The sequence below is a fragment of the Crinia signifera genome, chromosome 2, assembly GCF_055691185.1.
Source record: "Crinia signifera chromosome 2, ASM5569118v1, whole genome shotgun sequence".
NCBI lineage: Eukaryota > Metazoa > Chordata > Amphibia > Anura > Myobatrachidae > Crinia > Crinia signifera.
In genome coordinates this window covers 403,963,203-403,987,566 of record NC_139218.1, presented here as the reverse complement: position 1 = coordinate 403,987,566, position 24,364 = coordinate 403,963,203, and the positions used below count along the sequence as shown (strand labels likewise).

The 24,364-nt window shown below is 45.7% G+C and overlaps 1 protein-coding gene across 1 annotated transcript in view; it reads right to left on the bottom strand.

Moving 5' to 3' along the window:
- Nucleotides 1-24,364, bottom strand: part of LOC146058638 (transient receptor potential cation channel subfamily M member 2-like) — a 183,064-nt gene that overhangs the window by 94,639 nt on the left and 64,061 nt on the right. The window contains exons 11-12 of the mRNA XM_083170911.1: nucleotides 15,204-15,306; nucleotides 1,838-1,959 (exon numbers count right to left, since the gene is read on the bottom strand). Of these exons, the coding sequence (XP_083027037.1) occupies nucleotides 1,838-1,959; nucleotides 15,204-15,306 (225 nt within the window). The remainder of the gene's footprint in view (nucleotides 1-1,837; nucleotides 1,960-15,203; nucleotides 15,307-24,364) is intronic.

Here is a 24,364-nt window from a genome sequence, read left to right as displayed (position 1 = left end):
CTGCCAGCGGTATTCACCAGAGACCCCCGCAAGGGGATATGGACTTCGCTGCGTCTGACAGGCAGGTCGCGGCCCTCTGCCCTGGTCCTCTGGACGTAGGCGGAGAGTGGTAGTGATATTGGAGACACTGGGAATAGGAATAGTCTCTGGAGGGCACAGTGTGAAAGTGTCAACACTGATGTCGACAGCAGGGTCGATGAGATCACTCAACTGCACGATGGTTATTTTGCAGGAGGCTTCTGGAGATGGTATGCCAGGTAAAGATGGTAACAGGAGTAATACTCGACTGCAGAGTGGAATGGCAGGAGTCTTCTGGAGATGACAAACCAGGTAGTATGCAGGAAACTGCGAGAGGTACACGGGGAGACCGGATAACCAGGAGCCTTTGGAAACAGCTGAACACAGGAGGGACTGAGGTCAGATGAACACATATTCAAGGCGATGACTGTGAGTTAGAAGCCGGAATATATCCCCCTTGCTGCGCACTGATTGGTTAGCGTCAGCAGCACCAATCAGTTCGGGGAAAGAGTGAGTACACCTGAGAGGTGTGCAGGTGTGTGGGTCAGAGGTCACCCTGGCTGGACCGTGGGATTGGACCCTCTGGTCAGCTGAGCGCATGTGTCATGGCGGCGCCCATGACGCGCGGGCTCCAGCGTGCCGGCATGTCGATCGCACGGGTCAACACCAGCCAAACATGGGACATCTCGCCAGGCGCTGACAGCTACCAGAGGCCTTACTCTCACCGCGGACCACCGGGAAGGTAATGGACGTGGTCTCAGACGGGGCTGAGACCCACGGTTTGTGACAGAGATGACACCACACATTACAGGTTAGGCCAGGTGTGAAATAACACCACACATTACAGGTAAGGCCAGGTGTGAGAGGGCACCATATATTACAGGTAAGGCCAGGTGTGAGATGATGTCACACATTACAGGTAAGGCCAGGTGTGAGATGACACCACACATTACAGGTAAGGCCAGGTGTGAGAGGACACCACAAATTACAGGTCAGGCCAGGTGTGAGATGACACCACATATTACAGGTAAGGCCAGGTGTGAGAGGACACCACACATTACAGGTAAGGTCAGGTTGGAGAGGACACCACACATTACAGGTAAGGTCAGGTGTGAGAGGACACCACACATTACAGGTAAGGCCAGGTGTGAGAGGACAGCACACATTACAGGTAAGGCCAGGTGTGAGAGGACACCACACATTACAGGTAAGGCCAGGTGTGAGATGACATCATACATTACAGGTAAGGCCAGGTGTGAGATGACATCACACAATACAGGTATGGTCAGGTGTGAGAGGACACCACACATTACAGGTAAGGTCAGGTGTGAGAGGACACCACACATTACAGGTAAGGCCAGGTGTGAGAGGACACCACACATTACAGGTAAGGCCAGGTGTGAGAGGACACCACACATTACAGGTAAGGCCAGGTGTGAGATGACATCATACATTACAGGTAAGGCCAGGTGTGAGATGACATCACACAATACAGGTATGGTCAGGTGTGAGAGTACACCACACATTACAGGTAAGGCCAGGTGTGAGAGGACACCACACATTACAGGTAAGGCCAGGTGTGAGAGGACACCACACATTACAGGTAAGGCCAGGTGTGAGAGGACACCACACATTACAGGTAAGGCCAGGTGTGGGATGATGTCACACATTACAGGTAAGGCCAGGTGTGAGAGGACACCACACATTACAGGTAAGGCCAGGTGTGAGAGGACACCACACATTACAGGTAAGGCCAGGTGTGGGATGACACCGCACATTACAGGTAAGGACAGGCGTGAGATATATATGGAGGTCATACCTTCCAGGTCTGGTCTTCAGTAAATAATTGCGCCTCTGCAACATCTGCCCGATTCCAGGACACAGTGAGTTGTAGCTGATAGTCCCACCTCTCCTGTCCACAATGATCCGTATTGTTAGAGGCTGCCAGAGAAATAACGAGGTCAGTTACCACAATCACAGTTCTACCTTAATAATAAAGTCCAATCATTCACTGATACCCAGCTGTGTAATAACACGTCATTGTCACCAGCCTCCACCAGGTCATTGTCATATCTGGGATCTGTCTGTAGGGGAGCAGCACACACTAGAAGCCATCCTCTACTATACGCAGCTGTGTCGTATTACGTGGTATACTAGACATATCCTGATAAGGTGTGTCGAAGCCCATTTTTCCCCAGCATATAATTTCCATAATTAGGATTTTAACCATGCCCACCACATTAATATAGTCTGAGATAAATTTATTTTATCTCATAAGTCATGAAAATACCGCATATTAATTTACATATTTTATCTCATATGTCATGTTTAGTCTTAAACTGATTGGAATCATAGTAGCCATCAGATGACAATTATTAGAACTCCATGTCATGTTGCACTCACATTTTATACAACTTATAAGTTTACATTATAAGTTTTCAAGATACAGTAACAAGGGGCGTGTCTGCAGGCTATTGATAGAAGGTGACTGAATGGTCCTTAGAAAGACAAAAGGATCCACCCCTCCCCCTAGAGAGATTTCTTGGAGAGTAAAAGAAATAGTTACAGTTAGTTGCTACTGGAACTTTGCCCAGATAAGATGGAATGCAGCACTCCTGGAGAGATGGACAAGATGGATACATGGCGTTAAGTATATACATGTAAAGCTGATTGAATTGTGTACTAGGACCCACGGTTATGGAACATGGATTATGTTAGAAAGTTAGGAGCAGTTAACTTCCAATCTTTGTTATCCTCTGATCTCACATGTGCTCAGGCCCAGATTATGGTTACATACAGTTACACAAAGAAAGCTTGTGTCTGTGGTTAAGATTGACCTGTGTGAATAATGTTTAGCTAGGATCATTGAGATAAGGCATTGTAATAATATATCATACATAGATTTGATGGTTAAAATGTGCTGTGTTATAGGCTGTTATTATGAATCGTGAGGGTAGTATATGTTGATCAGCAAGATCTTGGTGTGATGTGTTGACCCTGGATAAATGGAGTCTTACTGTGTTGGAAGTGTGATGTTTTGATCTGTTAAGAAAGGATGTGTTTTGCTTGTTAGATTGAGATACTATCCTGTATCATACAAGAATGTTAGGCCATAAACTGAGGCATACCTGCCTTCTGCCATGTGCTTGGCCTAAGGCTTAATCATGGATTGTAATTGTGTTTCACAGGGGCTGCATGCAGCAGCAGTTGGTAGATTGTAGATCAACATGTGGTTTGGTATTTGGAATGATAAAGTTTAGTGTTCAGATTGATCAGAGCATGTTTGATGCCATTACCAAGTGTTCAGAATGAGGCCTTTGTTAACATGTGCTCAAGCTTCGGCCTACAGTATGGCCTTTGTGTGGATAGACTGTTCCAGCAGCTGTTCCTGATAGCACAGGAACAGTGTGCATTGCAATAAGTTAACAACCGTAGTTACGGCCCTGTGTGTTTGAACATAGATATTAAAGCCAATGTGTGTCCTGGTTTGGTTGTGGAAAGCTTTGTGGAATATCCAGTGAGAATATCTAGATAAACTGGTGGATAAAACCTATTATAATGTAATAGGGTCGTTTGCATGTGTTCACTTCTATCATATATATATGCACTGTTGAGGTGGTGAGTGTACGGCCATGTGATGGATTTTGGTATAGCAAGGCCTTGGATTGTATAGTGCCATTTAGGTGCACTATTCAGGGAATACATTGTAGCTTAATATTCAAATTGTTTGATAAATGTGTAAGTTATATTCAGGATTGTGAGTATTGCATGATGCCGGTTAGTGGTAAATTGGAGTTATGTTGTGGACAGATGATTGAATGTGCAGCCAGTTCAGTGATATGGAAGTTGTTGGTGAATAACGTAGCGTAAGTCAGTACAAGATATTATGTTACAATGTGCGGTAGAATGGAGTATTATGGAGAGACAGGCTTGATATGGTTTCTTCTTGCACCCAGGAGGTTAGGCCATTTTCTATTGTCAGCTTATTATACAAAATGGACTACAACATGTGGTCATCATTGTCTACCCTAAAAATGGCGGAAGTGAAGGACACAGCCGGATACCGCAGGGTGACCGGTCACAAGGGGGCAGGAGGGAGCCTGAGTATGGTGGAGGGATCACTGACAGGCGGCGGGGGGGATGCAGGCCGTGCTGGTCGCTCAGACTCTGTGGAGGGTCCTGGGAGGGGCCGCACGCGGGCGCCCCCTGCCGCTGCCTTTGATCCATCACTGCTGTCCTCTGCCCTCTCCTCCATGGCCAGCGCCCTGGGTCCCCTAGCTGATAGCCTCTCCCCCGGGAATAGGGAACCCAGGAATAGTAGGAGCAGGGGATCGAGGTCCCAGGGAGAGCCCATACCGGGCTGCTCCCAGTTTATGCAGGCCGTCAGGGAGATGGGGTCGGCCGTAGCGGCCATAGAGGGCCAGCCGGCCAAGTGTAGGCAGGCACAGCGTGCTGCTGGGGTGCGCAGGAAGTCCGGCAGGCCAAGACGTAGGTCCCCTGAACCCTACAACGATGACTCACCCTTACCCCTGGAAGAAGATGCTGATGCCATCGACACCAGTGATGACACAGATGACGACGACACGTGGGCTGCACAGCCAAACTCCTCAGGTGAGGCCTCGTTTGAGGATGACGCAGAGTCTGCGCCGGGCACCTCCTCTAGCGGGTCAGGAAGCAATCGTTCTTCCTCCTCCTCCTCGGCGGGTGGGTCTGATGTGGGGAGCTCCGCTAGGGCACGCAAGTGTGCAGCTAGATACGCCAAGAAGGAGGCAGGGAGGAGGGCGCAGCAGTCCAAGTGCAGGAAGCTATCCGCTATATCCCGTAGAGAGAGGAAGAGACGAAATTTGCCCGCAGTAGTTCACTGCGACTATACGGCAGTGTGTAGGGGTTTGCGCGAAAGCTGCAGGAAGAAAATTGAGAAGGGGGATTACGTTGACATGTTTAGTCTGACCGAGGACTCCAAGAAAGCGTTCAAAGCAGCCAAGGAAAAGGGCGGCATTGGCTCTGAGGCCTACAGGTCTTATGACAACTGGCTGGCGGGCTTTTGCGTCTTCGCAGCCTGTTACTTGGAGGATCGGCCGGACGAACACATGAACGTGATACGATATATTCACATGGTTCACGAGATGCAGCGCACCTATGGGGGTACGGCTTGGCGTACGTATGATGAGCAGTTCCGGCGCAAGCAGGACTGCTTATTCATTCTGGACCTCGGGTGTAAGGATGTAGAGATATGGATGGGGCTCACGCGCATGGGGTCGGGGGCGACGGAGGCTGCCTCCGTCCCCCCGGCTCCTCCTGCGGCTGTTCCCGCCTCGCAGCGACCGACACAGGAGGCCCTTACGGCACGTCGTTTCGCTGCGGCGAATAGACCCGCGGCGGTGGGCGCCTCAAAAGGAAAATGCTTCGCATTTAATAACTCCTCCTGCCAGATGGGCCAGCGTTGTCATTTTCGCCACATCTGTATCAACTGTTCAGGGAACCATCCCGCCTCCAACTGCTTTCGGGGTCCCCGCCCCGCTAGAGGGGCGGCGACCGCTACACCCAGAGCAGCGGCAGGCGGGAATCCTAGATAAGGCACGTTCACCTGTGAACGTTGCTGCCATGGCCGATTGGCTTCAGCGCTACCCAGATAAGGAGGTGGCCTCTTTTCTGTTTGAAGGTTTTAGCGTAGGTTTTGTTTTGCCAGTTCGGGGGGAAGTGCGGGGCAGATCATATCGCAACCTCCAATCTGCACGTTCCCTCCCTGAGGTTTTGAGGGAGAATATGGACAAGGAGATTCAGTTGGGGCGCATGGTAGGCCCTTTCCCCCATCCCCCCTTAGAGAACCTCGGGATTTCTCCAGTTGGGGTGGTCCCCAAGAAAGCCCCTGGGAAGTTTCGCCTCATACAGCATCTGTCTTACCCAGCGGGTTTTTCTGTCAACGACGCCATCCCAGAGGAATATTGTTCAGTGACTTATCAGTCATTTGACGATGCCCTGGCAATGTTTCGTTCGTTTGGACACAGGGCCCTCTTGGCTAAGATAGATGTTGAGTCTGCTTTCAGGCTTCTCCCCCTACACCCCAGTTCATTTCGGTATATGGGCTTCCGCATCGGAGAGGAGTATTTCATCGACAAATGCCTGCCGATGGGGTGCTCCGTATCTTGTGCGTTTTTTGAGAAGTTCAGTACCTTTCTGCACTGGTGTGTTGAGAGTTTATCAGGTGGGGGCGGACTCGCCCATTACCTGGATGACTTTCTGTGCATCGGACCAGCCGGCTCCGATCACTGCGCCCGCGTCTTGCTTAGGATCCAATCGCTTTTCCGGCATTTCGGGGTCCCCATCGCTGACGACAAAACTGAGGGCCCTTGTACTTGTCTGTCATTCCTTGGTATCTTGATAGATACCGAGCGGGGCTGCTGCAGCCTGCCGCCAGACAAGGTGGTCAGGCTCAGCGAGGCGATCCTGCAATGCGAGAGTAGGTCTAAGATCCCTTTAAGGCAGGCGCAGTCAGTCCTGGGGCAGCTTAACTTCGCCTGCAAGGTGATCCCCATGGGTAGGCTTTTTTGCAGGAAGCTGGAGAGGGCCACGGCTGGAGTGACCAAACCGCACCACTTAGTCCGCTTGTCCGCCGAAATTCGGCGGGACTTGAAGGTGTGGTCCTCGTTTTTAGAGGACTTCAACAGGGTGCGGATTTGGCTTGTTCCGACGGTGGCAAACTCTGAGCTTCAGTTGTACACGGATGCAGCCGTTGCGGCTGGCTTCGGCTGCTTCTTGGATGGGCATTGGTGCGCGGAGGTTTGGCCACGGGAGTGGTCCTGTGAGGGCCTCACCCGAGACCTGTTGCTGCTAGAGCTTTTTCCCATCATGGTTGCCATGGAAATATGGGGCCCGCGCCTAGCGAACAAGAGCCTGCTGTTCTGGTGCGACAATTTCAGCGCCGTGCACGCCATTAATCACCAGAAGGCCAAATCCCTGTTAGTGCTGAGAGTCCTTGCGCAGCTTTCCCTTCAATGTCTGCGTCATAACATATTGTTTAGGGCTCAGCATGTGCCCGACGTTGCTAATGAGATAGCTGACGCTCTTTCGCGTTTTCAGTGGCAGCGTTTTAGGGATCTTGCTCCTCATGCTGATTTGTTGGGCATGTTCTGCCCCTCTTATGTTTGGCAGGTGATCGAGCCCGACTGGAGGGGCTAGCGGAGTCCTCTTTAGCCCCCGGTACACTGCGGAGCTATCGGCAGGCCTGGGCGGAATGGGAATCGTTCTCAGGAGGGGGCGCCCAGCCAGGTAGGAGGGGTCAGCAGCGTTTGTTATCTTTCATTTGGTTTTTATATAGCTCTGGCAAATCCAGGGCAGTGGCGGCTCGGTACCTGGCGGGCATATCTTTCTTTGCTAGGCTCAAAGGGCGGCCGGATTTTACTAAGGATTTCCTAGTCGCTAAGGCCATGAGGGGCTGGGCCCGGAGGGTGCCAGCCCCTCCTAACTGTCGCCGGCCAATTGATGCCCCTCTTCTTCGTGATTTACTTGAAGGAGTGGGGCATTGCGCTAGCTCCGCGTTCGAGACGCTGCTGTTTAGGCTAGCTTTTTCCATGGCTTACCACGGCGCCTTTCGGATATTCGAGCTAGTGGCCCCCTCTAAGGCTAGGGATGCGACCCTGCTTCTGTCTGACATACGTTTAGAAGGGGGGGTTTATGGTTTAGGATTAGGAGGTCCAAGACCGACCAGTCGGCCAGGGGCAGGTGGTCATCCATGGCCCCCGCTGCCCCCGAGTCCGTGTGCCCAGTATCGTTGGCTACATTGTATATGCTAGTAAGGCCTCACTCAGGACGATCCTGGCTTTTGCACTATGATGGCTCGCCTCTGACGTTGTACCAGTTCCGATGGATGTTGGGGCGCTGTCTGTCTCGGTTAGGTCTGTCACCAGGAGACATCGGCACACATTCTTTTCGCATAGGTGCCGCTACTGCGGCGGCTGCAGCTGGCTGGTCGGTGGCGGACATTAAATCCCTAGGGAGATGGTGCTCTGCGAGCTACAAGAAATATATCAGGCCCCATCTGCTGTCATGAGCGTTGCTAGGTTTGCCTTTTTGTCTGTCGTGATTGATGGATGGTCATTTGTTTTCCCTTTCCCTATGTCCACCCTACTCGGGGCTTAACTACGCTCTGCCATTGGGCCAGCGTCCAGAGTTTTCCCGCTTTTTTGCCTGATCTGACGGACTGAATCTGGTGCTCCTCAATTTGGCTATAGTCTAATTAAGAGTCCCTCAGCAGGTCTAGTCGTTTTTCTCCGGCCGAGTACACCTTTCAACCCTTTCCTTTCCAATAACTCACCCTTCCCCTTGTTTGTCTCTTTCCCATTGTGTCCTGGTATGGCTTTAATTGTGATTGAAGCGTGTCCTAGGCACTGTTTTGATTGTGCCTCGAATTAGTCATACCAAATTTGTTTTTTCTTTTTTGGCAGATCCTCCTAAATAGATAAAGGTGCTCCCAATTTAAACAGTCCATTCTAACCCCTATTTCATTTCTCTTGCATCTCTCCTTTTTAGGTCGGGGGATTGATAGGCTCCAGGTGTGGGTAGTCGGGCACTCATTCGTTTATTGGGCGGCTAGACTAGCTAGCGCAGGTAAGGGTCCCCCCTCTGCCTGCATCCGATCAATTAGGTGGTTAGGAGTACGGGGCATGTCCTGGGGGCCCCTTAAGAATTTCCTGTTGATCTGCGCACGCAAATACGGATTACCATCAGTACTAGTGCTTCATTTAGGAGGTAACGATCTTGGGAAGGTGCCTCAGTTAGATCTGCGCAGCTGGATCTTAGATGATCTTGCCGCCATTATCTCGGCATGGCCCGCCTGCACCATTGTGTGGTAATTTATCATTCCCCGGCTTTGTTGGAAGGGGGTTAATAATCCCAGGGCAATTGATGAGTCCAGGAAGAAGCTTAATGCAGCAATAGCCCGGTGGGTGTTGGCTTCCGGAGGGGCAGTGGTCGCTCATGATAGGATCAGGTTTGGGCATAAACACCTTTTCCGGCCTGATGGGGTTCATCTGGTTGATGAGGGCCTCTTTATGTTCTTGGAGGATCTGTTGATGGGCATTGAGTCAGTGGTTTAGATGGTGGCGGTGCGGGGTATTCCGTTAGAACCCCGCTTTGGCGGGAAAGAACGGCAGTTGTTTAATAAATTAGTTAGATATTAGATATTGAGTTTGCGTACATGGCTTGTTTTCGGTGCAGTCACCTCTCATTGACTTAGGCCTGTTGCTGTAACACCCGTGTCGGGGTCAGCGACCTCACCCGGAGGGGTGGGTAGTCAAGGCGACAAGGTGGAGTTGGATACTGCTTGTTATGAGTTAGGCCAGTTACGTTTGGTAGTTTGGGTGGAGTTTAGTTAATAGCGGTTCTTTCTTGGCCACCATTAATTAATCAATTAATAAAATAATAAAAATTAGTTTAAAAATTTTACAAAAATAAATCAGTTAACAATTTCTGCCAAACCTAAGTCTCCGAGTCATTATTTCAGGTTTATATAAGAAAATGTTTAAGTGTTAAAGGTGATACATGTTGAAAAAAGGACGGGTAAGGTGATGGGATGTTTATACTGTATTCTACAGAATTCTACAGAATATTTGCTACATGCTGTGATGTCTTATGTTCAGCCACCATAGAGTTGCTCAGGCAACTATTGGATAGGACATAACCTGCGAGGAACTGTGCCTGTGATGTGGGGTTACTTTGGAGACATGGGGTCATACAGATATGGTCACTGCCACTAGCACAGGTCCGGTTTTAGCTTTTCGCTTGCAAGGTACAGTACGCTTGTCCCTGTACCTGAACACACAATACAAGATAGAAAAAGATGACGTATGCCACTAGACGTTGAACCATAAGTAACAGAGGATCAGAACTAGAATGTAAATGATTTATTTCCAAGAATACTTCAGAGCTTTAGTTACAAATATGGTTGGAAAGATGGTTTAGTTTATTCTAAGAATATACACAGATTATGGTATAATGTCAAACAAAATAAAAGGAATAAAATTACAGAAACCTGAGTCACTTACTCAAATGCACACTATTCACTGACAGAGGAACACTATTATACCTGAGAGAAATGTTACTTTGCACCATGTTGGTTTATTTTGAGTTTTAGGAACATTAAAAGTCTACCACCTATCAAGCAGTGCCAAAAAGGGAAGTACTGCATGTGTATGGAGGTGGAGGGATAACTATTGCCAATTGCATTGATGTGGTTATCTAAATTGCAAAAATCCCCCTTTATATTTGTAGCATGCATGCAATTTACTGTTTTTAAGTCATTTTATTAATTAAATTGTTTCTCGTGTACACAAGGCGCCTACTGGTTCTTTTTTCTGTATTCTCCTATTGTTGAGGGCGGCATCCCTCTCCCAGAAGGCAGCCAGCTGTACACAGCACACAGCACTTGTCCCTAGCGCTCATACTTTGTTCCATTTACCACTGGTTTATGATGAGACCTGGTTTATGATGAGACCTGGTTTATGATGAGTACTGGCCTATGATGAGTACTGGCCTATGATGAGACCTGGCCTATGATGAGACCTGGCCTATGATGAGAGCTGGCCTATGATGGGACCTGGTTTATGATGAGACCTAGTTTATGATGAGACCTGGTTTATGAGGAGACCTGGTTTATGATGAGACCTGGCTTAAGATGAGACCTGGCTTATGATGGGACCTGGCTTATGATGAGACCTGGTTTATGATAAGACCTGGCTTATGGTGAGACCTGGTTTATGATGAGACCTGGCTTATGGTGAGACCTGGCTTATGGTGAGACCTGGCTTATGGTGAGACCTGGCTTATGATGGGACCTGGCTTATGATGAGACCTGGTTTATGATGAGACCTGGCTTATGATGAGACCTGGCTTATGGTGAGACCTGGCTTATGATGGGACCTGGCTTATGATGAGACCTGGTTTATGATGAGACCTGGCTTATGATGAGACCTGGTTTATGATGAGACCTGGCTTATGGTGAGACCTGGCTTATAAAGAGACCTGGTTTATGATGGGTACTGGTTTATGAAGAGACCTGGTTTATGATGAGACCTGGCTTATGATGAGACCTGGTTTATGATGGGACCTAGTTTATGATGAGACCTGGTTTATGATGAGACCTGGCTTTTGATGAGACCTGGCTTATGAGGAGACCTGTTTTATGATGGGACCTGGTTTATGATGGGACCTGGTTTATGATGAGACCTGGTTTATGATGAATTCTGGTTTATGATGGGACCTGGCTTATGATGAGACCTGGCTTATGATGAGACCTGGTTTATAATGGGACCTGGTTTATGATGGGACCTGAATTATCATTATAGCTGGTTTATGATTGGACCTGGTTTATTATGGGACCTGGTTTATGATGGGACCTGGTTTATGATGAGACCTGGCTTATGATGGGACCTGGTTTATGATGAGACCTGGTTTATGATGGGACCTGGTTTATGATGAGACCTGGCTTATGATGGGACCTGGTTTATGATGGGACCTGGTTTATGATGAGACCTGGCTTATGATGAGACCTGGCTTATGAGGAGACCTGGTTTATGATGGGACCTGGTTTATGATGGGACCTGGTTTATGATGAGACCTGGTTTATGATGAATTTTGGTTTATGATGGGACCTGGTTTATGATGAGACCTGGTTTATGATGGGACCTGGTTTATGATGAGACCTGGTTTATGATGAGACCTGGCTTATGATGAGACCTGGCTTATGAGGAGACCTGGTTTATGATGGGACCTGGTTTATGATGGGACCTGGTTTATGATGAGACCTGGCTTATGATGAATTCTGGTTTATGATGGGACCTGGTTTATGATGAGACCTGGCTTATGATTGGACCTGGTTTATGATGGGACCTGGTTTATGATTAGACCTGGTTTATGATGAGACCTGGCTTATGATGAGACCTGGTTTATAATGGGACCTGGTTTATGATGGGACCTGGTTTATGATGGGACCTGGTTTATGATAATACCTGGTTTATGATGGGACCTGATTTATGATGAAACCTGGTTTATGATGAGACCTGGTTTATGATGGGACCTGGTTTATGATGAGACCTGGCTTATGATGGTACCTGGTTTATGATGGGACCTGGTTTATGATAAGACCTGGCTTATGATGAGACCTGGTTTATGATGAGACCTGGCTTATGATGAGACCTGGTTTATGATGGGACCTGGTTTATGATGGGACCTGGTTTATGATGAGACATGGCTTATGATGAGACCTGGCTTATTATGAGACCTGGCTTATGATGGGACCTGGTTTATGATGAGACCTGGTTTATGATGGGACCTGGTTTATGATGAGACCTGGCTTATGATGAGACCTGGTTTATGATGGGACCTGGTTTATGATGAGACCTGGTTTATGATGAGACCTGGCTTATGATGAGACCTGGCTTATGAGGAGACCTGGTTTATGATGGGACCTGGTTTATGATGAGACCTGGTTTATGATGAGACCTGGCCTATGATGAGACCTGGCCTATGATGGGACCTGGTTTATGATGAGACCTGGTTATGATTAGACCTGGCTTATGATGAGACTTGGCCTATGATGAGACCTGGTTTATGATGAGACCTGGTTTAGGATGAGACCTGGTTTATGAGGAGACCTGGTTTATGAGGAGACCTGGTTGATGATGAGACCTGGCTTATGATGAGACCTGGCTTATGATGGGACCTGGCTTATGATGAGACCTGGTTTATGATGAGACCTGGCTTTTGATGAGACCTGGCTTATGAGGAGACCTGGTTTATGATGGGACCTGGTTTATGATGGGACCTGGTTTATGATGAGACCTGGTTTATGATGAATTCTGGTTTATGATGGGACCTGGCTTATGATGAGACCTGGCTTATGATGAGACCTGGTTTATAATGGGACCTGGTTTATGATGGGACCTGAATTATCATAATAGCTGGTTTATGATTGGACCTGGTTTATTATGGGACCTGGTTTATGATGAGACCTGGTTTATTATAAGACCTGGCTTATGATGAGACCTGGCTTATGAGGAGACCTGGTTTATGACGGGACCTGGTTTATGATGGGACCTGGTTTATGATGGGACCTGGTTTATGATGAGACCTGGTTTATGATTAATTCTGGTTTATGATGGGACCTGGTTTATGATGAGACCTGGTTTATAATGGGACCTGGTTTATGATGGGACCTGGTTTATGATGGGACCTGGTTTATGATAAGACCTGGCTTATGATGGGACCTGGTTTATGATGGTACCTGGTTTATGATGAGACCTGGCTTATGATGAGACCTGGCTTATGATGAGACCTGGCTTATGATGGGACCTGGTTTATGATGGGACCTGGTTTATGATGAGACCTGGCTTATGATGAGACCTTGTTTATGATGAGACCTGGCTTATTGTGAGACCTGGTTTATGATGGGACCTGGTTTATGATGAGACCTGGCTTATGATGACACCTGGTTTATGATGAGACCTGGCTTATTATAAGACCTGGCTTATGACGAGACCTGGCTTATGATGGGACCTTTTTTATGATGAGACCTGGTTTATGATGGGACCTGGTTTATGATAAGACCTGGTTTATGATGGGACCTGGTTTATTATAAGACCTGGTTTACGATAGGACCTGGTTTATGATAATACCTGGTTTATGATGGGACCTGGTTTATGATGAGACCTGGTTTATGATGAGACCTGGTTTATGATAATACCTGGTTTATGATGGGACCTGGTTTATGATGAGACCTGGTTTATGATGAGACCTGGTTTATGATGAGACCTGGTTTATGATGAGACCTGGCTTATGATGAGACCTGGCTTATGATGGGACCTGGTTTATGATGGGACCTGGTTTATGATGAGACCTGGCTTATGATGACACCTGGTTTATGATGAGACCTGGTTAATGATGAGACCTGGTTTATGATGAGACCTGGCTTATGATGACACCTGGTTTATGATGAGACCTGGCTTATGATGAGACCTGGTGTATGATGGGACCTGGTTTATGATGGGACCTGGTTTATGATGAGACCTGGTTGATGATGAGACCTGGTTGATGATGAGACCTGGTTTATGATAAGACCTGGTTTATGATGGGACCTGGTTTATGATAAGACCTGGTTTACGATGGGACCTGGTTTATGATAATACCTGGTTTATGATGGGACCTGGTTTATGATGAGACCTGGTTTATGATAAGACCTGGTTTACGATGGGACCTGGTTTATGATAATACCTGGTTTATGATGGGACCTGGTTTATGATGAGACCTGGTTTATGATGAGACCTGGTTTATGATGGGACCTGGTTTATGATGGGACCTGGTTTATGATGAGACCTGGCTTATGATGACACCTGGTTTATGATGAGACCTGGCTTATGATGAGACCTGGTGTATGATGGGACCTGGTTTATGATGGGACCTGGTTTATGATGAGACCTGGTTGATGATGAGACCTGGTTGATGATGAGACCTGGCTTATGATGAGACCTGGCTTATGCTCAGACCTGGCTTATGATGAGACCTGGTTTATGATTGGACCTGGTTTATGATGGGACCTGGCTTATGATGAGACCTGGCTTATGATGAGACCTGGCTTATGCTCAGACCTGGCTTATGATGAGACCTGGCTTATGATGAGACCTGGTTTATGATGAGACCTGGTTTATGATGGGACCTGGATTATGATTAAATATTCTTAGATCATCCTGACTCCAGAGGATCTTCTCCAAAGATCTATTTTGTATGCCCTCAGAGTGACCATCTCCTAGATGCCATGGGGGTTATGTCCACAGGATTTACAGCCTAGCAGAGGGAACTAACAGCAGCCCACTTGACTGTGAGTTCACAAGCAGTTAACAAGTAATAACATTTATATCACACATATTAATTAGAAACATAATTTCTACGATCCGATTATGTGATGGATCGGGACACTGACCCTCTTATAGAATAACAGTATACAATCTGAGTTTATCCTTTGGAACTGAACAACTAGAATACAGATGGCTTAATACCCCTGTGTGTTAGACCAACTGAAGTCCATCAAGAATGAAATTACTCATGTAATAAGAAGCATTAAGGAAGATCCATACTGTGGAGAAATGTATTCATGATATTGGAATATCACCAATAAGCCCACCCCATCCTCTGACCTTTTAGCACTGCTTCCAGAATGGTGACGTCCATCCCGTGGTCTCCATCTGTGTCTTCCTGGAGGATGGTCAGCAGAGATCCCATGCAGACAATGTCCTGTATCTGTGGGACAACAGGACAAAAGTGTAAAAAAAAGATTATAGTCAAATAAGAGAGCATACATCAATACAATAATTCACATAAAATGTTAGAAATATAAAAGAACAATCCTGTCCCTTTCTACCTTTCTAAAATAATACTATTCTTCAAGCATTATGCTCTACCTCCCCATCAAGGTTCAGTTGGTTTGTTTGGTGCTCTCCCAGGTGAGTGTACATAAAGTTTGTCTGGTTTTTGGTTGTTATAAACAGGACCCAGAGCCAGTTACAGTAGGTGTGATCTCTTAATATGGTGCCTTTCAGCCTTGCTCTTACCCCTACTCAGTCCATGGCAGATGTAAGTGTCCAGCGCTGATTGGGGAGATGCTGTGATTGACATGGCGTTGTTTGCAGCACAATCCTGGCGGATGCACTGGGGATGATGTATGTGTGTTCTCCTCCAATGAGTCACACATACAGTACATCATCCCCAGTGCATCAGCCAGGATTGTGCTGCAAACAACGCCGTATCAATAACAGCAGCTCGCCCATCAGCGCTGGACACGTACATCTGTTTGCATAGATTGTTTAAAAAAAAAAAAAGATGATTCAACTGTACATACAGTTGTGCTCATAAGTTTACATACCCTAGGACAGGGGTCCTCAAACTACGGCCCACGGGCCAGATGCGGCCCACTGAGGACTTTTATGCAGTCCACCTGGTTTGCCGCTGCCCAAGCGCTGGCGCAGCAATCACTCTAACTTGCCTCACTTGCCGGGAGCAGGGAGGATGGATGGGCAGGCTGGCTGGCTAATGGACGGGCGGGGGTGTGGCCTGGGAAGCAGCAGTGTCTGCTGGTCCGACCCATCTCCCTGCTTAAGCTTCTCCTATGCGTGTGACGTCATCACGTCACACGCTGCGGCTGGAGAGAGGAGAGTAGCTTCTAGAATCCGGAGAGAGGAGCCGGCAGGGAGGGATCAGTGGCACTGACTGAGCAGACACTGACAGTGTCCCAGTCCGCACACAGTTTGTTCTTATTGTTAGAGCTGCGTTTTTTTTATACTAAAATATTTAAAATGATATATATTGGATTTCACCCAGTGCACATCATGTTGTTAAGGATTAAGTCCGATTGCTAGCTAAGATTAACTCTTAGTACATTTGAACGTATCCAGCCCTTATAAAGTGGACCCTATATTAGTGGTGTACAACAGTTCTTTCAATAAACCCAGTTCGGGAACATTTGTAAATAAGCAACATTTCCCACTAAGAAGGTGTTAATATTGCCCCTGATGAAGTCACGAATGTGACGAAATGAGTTGGGCTGCATGCATTCATATTTTGATCTTGACATCCAATTCCTGTGAACGATTGAATTGCATCGTACTATTAAACTTTTATAATTTGATCAATATTTTATTAAATTGTATATTTTTAAGTAAACTGTTGATTTATTTAGAGCGCCCTCTGAACCTTTTTCTGTATATATATATATATATATATATATATATATATATATATATATATATATAGATATATATATATCCTATCGTATCCTATCACCGCTGCTGACTCGTGTCCGTTTGTTCTGTGCCGTGCTGAGAACGCCGCCGCTGCCGCTGCTTCATCGTGGTCGGAGAGTCTGGAGTCCCCAGGTCCCGGTCTTTCAGCGTGCCTTGCCTTGAGCTGTGTCACCCATCTGCCCATCATTGGTCGGAAGTTGCTGGAGTCCCCAGATCCCGTGCCATTAACATCCCATATATGTGAGAACTTTTGCTGCTGGTTACATCGTGGTCGGAATTGCCTGGAGTCCCCAGATCCCGTACCTTTCAGCATGCTATACTGTCGGTGACTATTCTCATGCTGGCTTTATCTATTTTTATATGCTTTGAGCTTATATGTTTATTTCTTTTTAGTAAATATTTTATATCCAGCTCATGTGTGCGCTCCTTCTTCCCTTTGTCTACATTTTCACTATACCTGAGGCCCGACTAGCCTCTTTTGGAGTGAGCTGCACTGCATATATACTGAGCTATTGATGTTACAGACGTGAAGCCATTGATATTTAAAGTGTTGCGCAGAATTTCTTTGTCTATATATATATATATATATATGATGGTGTACGGCGGCACTCAGGTATAAATAACGACACATGACACATGACACTTAAATGCCAACGTTTCAATGTGCAGAAATCACATTTTCCTCAGGGCAGTACAAAAGACATAAAATACAAACTCACCATTTATAGCAGTGCACCCTCACCATTGCCGTCCGTCACGCAAGAGCCCCGGCAGCCGCCCGCCGCCGTAAGCGCTTGGAGATGACGTCATCTCTGTGTGCTCCCATCACCATAGTTACAACAATACACTGTCAACATATAACAATATACGGAGTTACAACAAAGTAAACAGCATAATGGAAAAATGTAGATCGCAAGTACAAGAATACATACAGGCATATGAGGACATGATTTATAAAAAACAATTTTAACCCATAGTTTCATTTAAGCCTCGTGGGCTGAGGGTATCCAATAAAAAAATCCACCTTGCTTCACGTTGCAGAAGCAACTTGGACCTGTTACCGCCCCTTGCCAACAGGGGAATGTGGTCAATTATCATGTGTTTTAATGCTGTGGGTGAGTGACCCATAACAGCATAATGACGGGCGACCGGCTGTTCACTATTGCCCTTAAGAACTGCCGATCTAATCGCTTGTCTATGTTGTGCCATTCTAATCTTAAATTCACAGTCTGTTTTCCCTATGTAATATTTCCCGCAGGGACACACTAAAACATATATAACAAACTTAGAGCTACAGGTGAGCCTAAAGTCAATTTTAAAGGATTTAGCAGAGAACGGGTGTTTAATTACAGTGCCTGTCCACATGTAGCTACAAGTGGTACAGCCCGTACATTTAACACAGCCTACTTTGGGCTTCCCCAAAAAAGTATCCGATGTATGATGACCCATGGCAGAGATATCATTGTGAACAAGCATGTCACGAAGGTTTTTCCCTCGTGAATAGCAGGTCATAATTTTTTTGTTGGTGAGAGAGGGCAAATCTCTATCAGTAGTTATAATGGGCCAGTTAGTTTTAACTGCCCTGCGCGCAATGTCGCTAGCAGTGTTATAGCGATTGGGCCAAATAATAGTCTCTGTCATAGTTTTTTTGCTGTGTTTAAGAAGGGTTCTCTCACGAGGGATACTTAATACTTTCTTTTTGGTTTCTAACAGACTTTTAAGATCATACCCTCGCTCCACAAATTTAGAAATCATAAGGTCCATCTGGATTTCAAGATCCTGTGGATCGCTACAGATCCTTCTTACTCTGAGTAGCTGAGAGTAAGGTAAGCCTCTAGTTACCGATCGCGGATGAAAACTATTAGGGGACAGTACCATATTGCGATCAGTGGGCTTAACAAATAAGGATGTTTGAAGTGTGCATCCCACTTTACTGATGCGGACATCCAAGAAGTCGATCTGGGTGTCCGAGATGTTGCAGGTTAGTTTAACAGGACTGTCACTAGAATTATGCAGGTCAATGATGGACAACAAACTATCCTTGGTACCCTACCAAATCAGGATCATGTCATCAATATACCTTGCATAATAGATCACCTGTTTGGCAATTACCTTATTAGCGAAAAATATGTCTTTTTCGACTGAGATCATGAAAGCGTTAGCATACGATGGGGCCACTGAGGACCCCATCGCACACCCAGCTATCTGCAGGAAAAACTGCTTATTATAATAGAAGTAATTTTTGGTTAACACCATTTCAAGTAATTCACAAAAAAAGTTAATGTCAGGCCCATTGTAAAACAGATTATCGGTGATAAGTTGCTTAGTAGCCGCTATCCCCATAGAGTGGGGGATGCAGGTATAAAAGAGTAAACAGTCAGGTGGTAAATTAGTAAATTGCTGTAATGACTGTAACAACATCGTAGTGTCCTGTAAAATAAAGGCAGAATGTTGGATGACCGGTTGTAGATAAACATCAAGGTACATAGAGACTGGTTGAAAAATATCCTGAATATCCGCTATCCTGAACAAATGTTCGTTCGACCTGCTTTTGCTGGTAATTGAGGAATCCACTAGACAGCTGAACATCGCTTGTGAAAAGACCAATATCTTTGAAACTCAGCACAAACAAACTCTAGTGGAGGACACCTCAATTAATTGGATGGAGAAATTGCAAACACAAGTAGAGACTTACAAACGCGATCTACTGAAATATAAACGTGATAAGTTTACCAAGGTGAATGCAGACTATGAGTCTCAAAATGTGTACCCTTGGCTCACCGGTAATACAGAAAACCCGAGACGGCAGTATAACAGACGCCGATTCTACACCAGACTTGATACGTCTAATGGTTCGGGCACCTCTGCCAGTGATAATGATCAATACCAGCGCAAAACTTATAAAAAGAAACAACCCATCCCTTTAGCCGTCCGTACGAGGAGACAACTCCGGACCGAAGGCGCCAATACTGCCGACGAGGGGGGCAGTGGAAACGTATCCAGAAGCCTAAAACCCCCAATACAAAAGAAGTGATCTTCAATTTATCGTCGACACCCCTTACCGATTCCGAATTGAGTGTATTGCACAAAGGACTGAATTATGTTCTGACCACACGCTTTGATCGCTTTCTCTGGAAAACAGAGACGTTTAAGCTGAATCGTCAGCTCAAATTACAAGAATTTTTGGGACTAAGCCATCCACTGTATGTGTCGACCCCCTGCCATCGGAATTGTATAAATTATCTACAAAATCAAACTTTGAACCTACATCGTCCAATGCTTCGATTAAATCGTTTGTGAGATTGGTGGAATCATCCTTGGATCAGATTGAGACCAATCCACCTAATATCTATCCCAATCTCACCAAATCCGAACGTGACGCCCTTAAATGTCTGAGTGAACGTGAGGACATTGTTATTAGAGCTGCGGACAAGGGCGGTTCAATCGTAGTCCAGGACTTGGCCGCTTATAAAACAGAGATTGACCGCCAATTGTCGGACGTTGCTACCTATAAGCCATTGCCCTCTGACCCCACTATAACATTCAAGAGGGATCTTGACTCCTATTTGTTGCATGCTGTTTCTAGCAGGATTATTTCTAATACCATTAAAAAAGCTTTAACCTGTGATCATCCTGTCAGACCCATTTTATATACGTTGCCCAAGGTGCATAAGAGACTGGATAATCCCCCTGGTAGACCTATCATCTCTGCCAGGGGATCTATTTTTCAACCAGTCTCTATGTACCTTGATTTTTTTCTACAACCGGTCATCCAACATTCTGCCTTTATTTTACAGGACACTACGATGTTGTTACAGTCATTACAGCAATTTACTAATTTACCACCTGACTGTTTACTCTGTAGTATTGATGTTACTTCGCTTTATACCTGCATCCCCCACTCTATGGGGATAGCGGCTACTAAGCAACTTATCACCGATAATCTGTTTTACAATGGGCCTGACATTAACTTTTTTTGTGAATTACTTGAAATGGTGTTAACCAAAAATTACTTCTATTATAATAAGCAGTTTTTTCTGCAGATAGCTGGGTGTGCGATGGGGTCCTCAGTGGCCCCATCGTATGCTAACGCTTTCATGATCTCAGTCGAAAAAGACATATTTTTCGCTAATGAGGTAATTGCCAAACAGGTGATCTATTATGCAAGGTATATTGATGACATGATCCTGATTTGGCAGGGTACCAAGGATATTTTGTTGTCCATCATTGACCTGCATAATTCTAGTGACAGTCCTGTTAAACTAACCTGCAACATCTCGGACACCCAGATCGACTTCTTGGATGTCCGCATCAGTAAAGTGGGATGCACACTTCAAACATCCTTATTTGTTAAGCCCACTGATCGCAATATGGTACTGCCCCCTAATAGTTTTCATCTGCGATCGGTAACTAGAGGCTTACCTTACTCTCAGCTACTCAGAGTAAGAAGGATCTGTAGTGATCCACAGGATCTTGAAATCCAGATGGACCTTATGATTTCTAAATTTGTGGAGCGAGGGTATGATCTTAAAAGTCTGTTAGAAACCAAAAAGAAAGTATTAAGTATCCCTCGTGAGAGAACCCTTCTTAAACACAGCAAAAAAACTATGACAGAGACTATTATTTGGCCCAATCGCTATAACACTGCTAGCGACATTGCGCGCAGGGCAGTTAAAACTAACTGGCCCATTATAACTACTGATAGAGATTTGCCCTCTTTCACCAACAAAAAAATGATGACCTGCTATTCACGATGGAAAAACCTTCGTGATATGCTTGTTCACAATGATATCTCTGCCATGGGTCATCATACATTGGATACTTTTTTGGGGAAGCCCAAAGTAGGCTGTGTTAAATGTACGGGCTGTACCACTTGTAGCTACATGTGGACAGGCACTGTAATTAAACACCCGTTCTCTGCTAAATCCTTTAAAATTGACTTTAGGCTCACCTGTAGCTCTAAGTTTGTTATATATGTTTTAGTGTGTCCCTGCGGGAAATATTACGCAGGGAAAACAGACTGTGAATTTAAGATTAGAATGGCACAACATAGACAAGCGATTAGATCGGCAGTTCTTAAGGGCAATAGTGAACAGCCGGTCGCCCGTCATTATGCTGTTATGGGTCACTCACCCACAGCATTAAAACACATGATAATTGACCACATTCCCCCGTTGGCAAGGGGCTGTAACAGGTCCAAGTTGCTTTTGCAACGTGAAGCAAGGTGGATTTTTTTATTGGATACCCTCAGCCCACGAGGCTTAAATGAAACTATGGGTTTAAATTGTTTTTTATAAATCATGTCCTCATATGCCCGTATGTATTCTTGTACTTGCGATCTACATTTTTCCATTATGCTGTTTACTTTGTTGTAACTCCGTATATTGTTATATGTTGACAGTGTATTGTTGTAACTATGGTGATGGGAGCACACAGAGATGACGTCATCTCCAAGCGCTTACGGCGGCGGGCGGCTGCCGGGGCTCTTGCGTGATGGACGGCAATGGTGAGGGTGCACTGCTATAAATGGTGAGTTTGTATTTTATGTCTTTTGTACTGCCCTGAGGAAAATGTGATTTCTGCACATTGAACTGTTGGCATTTAAGTGTCATGTGTCATGTGTCGTTATTTATACCTGAGTGCCGCCGTACACCATCATCTACCTACTTGTGGGCTGCTTAACCCACATTAACGGAAGGCAACAGGGACGTTTCCTAAGTATAGCGAGTGCCAGAGTTTGGAGTATATATATATATACACTGCACTGTACATCCCCCGCCCCTGTCTGTTGTGGTGGCTGCCGTTACCGTGTATAATTGTACACAGTAATGGAAGCCACCGTTCATAGTTTCTGTTTTTACTATACTCCGGCCCTCCAACAGTCTGAGGGATAGTGAACTGGCCCCCAATTTAAAAAGTTTGAGGACCCCTGCCCTAGGAGAATGTGTGATTTCCAGGCCATTTGTCAGAGAATATGAATGATAACTCAAACACTTTTCTGTCACTCGTGGTCAGTGGTTGGATGAAGCCATTTATTGTCAAAAAACTGTGTTTACTCTTTTGAAATCATAATGACAACAGAAACTACCCAAATGGCCCTGATCAAAAGTTTACATACCCTGGAGATTTTGGCCTGATAACATGCACACAAGTTGACACAAACGGGTTTGAATGGCTACTAAAGGTAACCATCCTCACCTATGATCTGTTTGCTTGTAATCAGTGTGTGTGTATAAAAGGTCAGTGAGTTTCTGATCTCCTGAAAGACCCTTGCATCGTTCATCCAGTGCTGCAATGATGTGTTTGGATTCGGAGTCATGGGGAAAGCAAAATAATTGTCAAAGGAACTGAGGGATAAGGTAATTAAACTGTATAAAACAGGAAAGGGATATAAAAAGATATCCAAGCAATTGAGAATGCCAATCAGCAGTGTTCAAACTCTAATTAAGAAGTGGAAAATGAGGGATTCTGTGGAAACCAAATCACGGTCAGGTAGACCAACAAAAATTTCATCCACAACTGCCAGGAAAATTGTTTGTGATGCAAAGAAAAATCCACAAATAACTTCAGCTGAAATACAGGACTCTCTGAAATAAAGTGGTGTGGTTGTTTCAAGATGCACAATAAGGAGACATTTGAAGAAAAATGGCTACATGGTCGAGTCGCCAGAAGAAAGCCATTACTACGCAAATGCCACAAAGCATCCCGCTTACAATACTCCAAACAGCACAGAGACAAACCTCAACACTTCTGGAACAAAGTCATTTGGAGTGATGAGACCAAAATTGATCTTTTTGGCCACAACCATAAATGTTACATTTGGAGAGGAGACAACAAGGCCTATGATGAAAGGTACACCATTCCTACTGTGAAACACGGAGGTGGATCGCTGATGTTTTGGGGATGTGTGAGCTACAAAGGCACTGGAAACTTGGTCAAAATTGATGGCAAGATGAATGCAGCATGTTATCAGATATTACAGGAGGAAAATGTGCACTCATCAGCCCGGAAGCTGCACATGGGACGTACTTGGACGTTCCAACATGACAATGATCCAATACACAAGGCCAAGTCCACCTGTCATTGGCTACAGCAGAATAAAGTGAAGGTTCTGAGGCGGCCATCTCAGTCTCCTGACCTCAGTATCATGGAGCCACTCTGGGGAGTGCTGAAATGTGCAGTTCATGCAAGACAGCCCAAGAATTTACAGGAACTGGAGGCTTTTTGCCAAGAAGAATGGGCAACTTTACCATCTGAGAAAATAAAGAGCCTCATCCACAACTACTACAAAAGACTTCAAGCTGTCATTGATGTTAAAGGGGGCAATACATGGTATTAAGAACTGGGGTATGTAAAATCTGATCAGGGTCATTTGGGTAGTTTCTGTTGTCATTATGATTTACAAAGAGTTGTTTGACAATAAATGGCGTCACCCAACCACTAACGATGAGTGACAGAAAAGTTTGTGAGTTATCATTCATATTCTCTGACAAATGGCCAGAAAATCACACATTCTGCTAGTGTATGTAAACTTATGGGCACAACTGTATAGCCCCTGG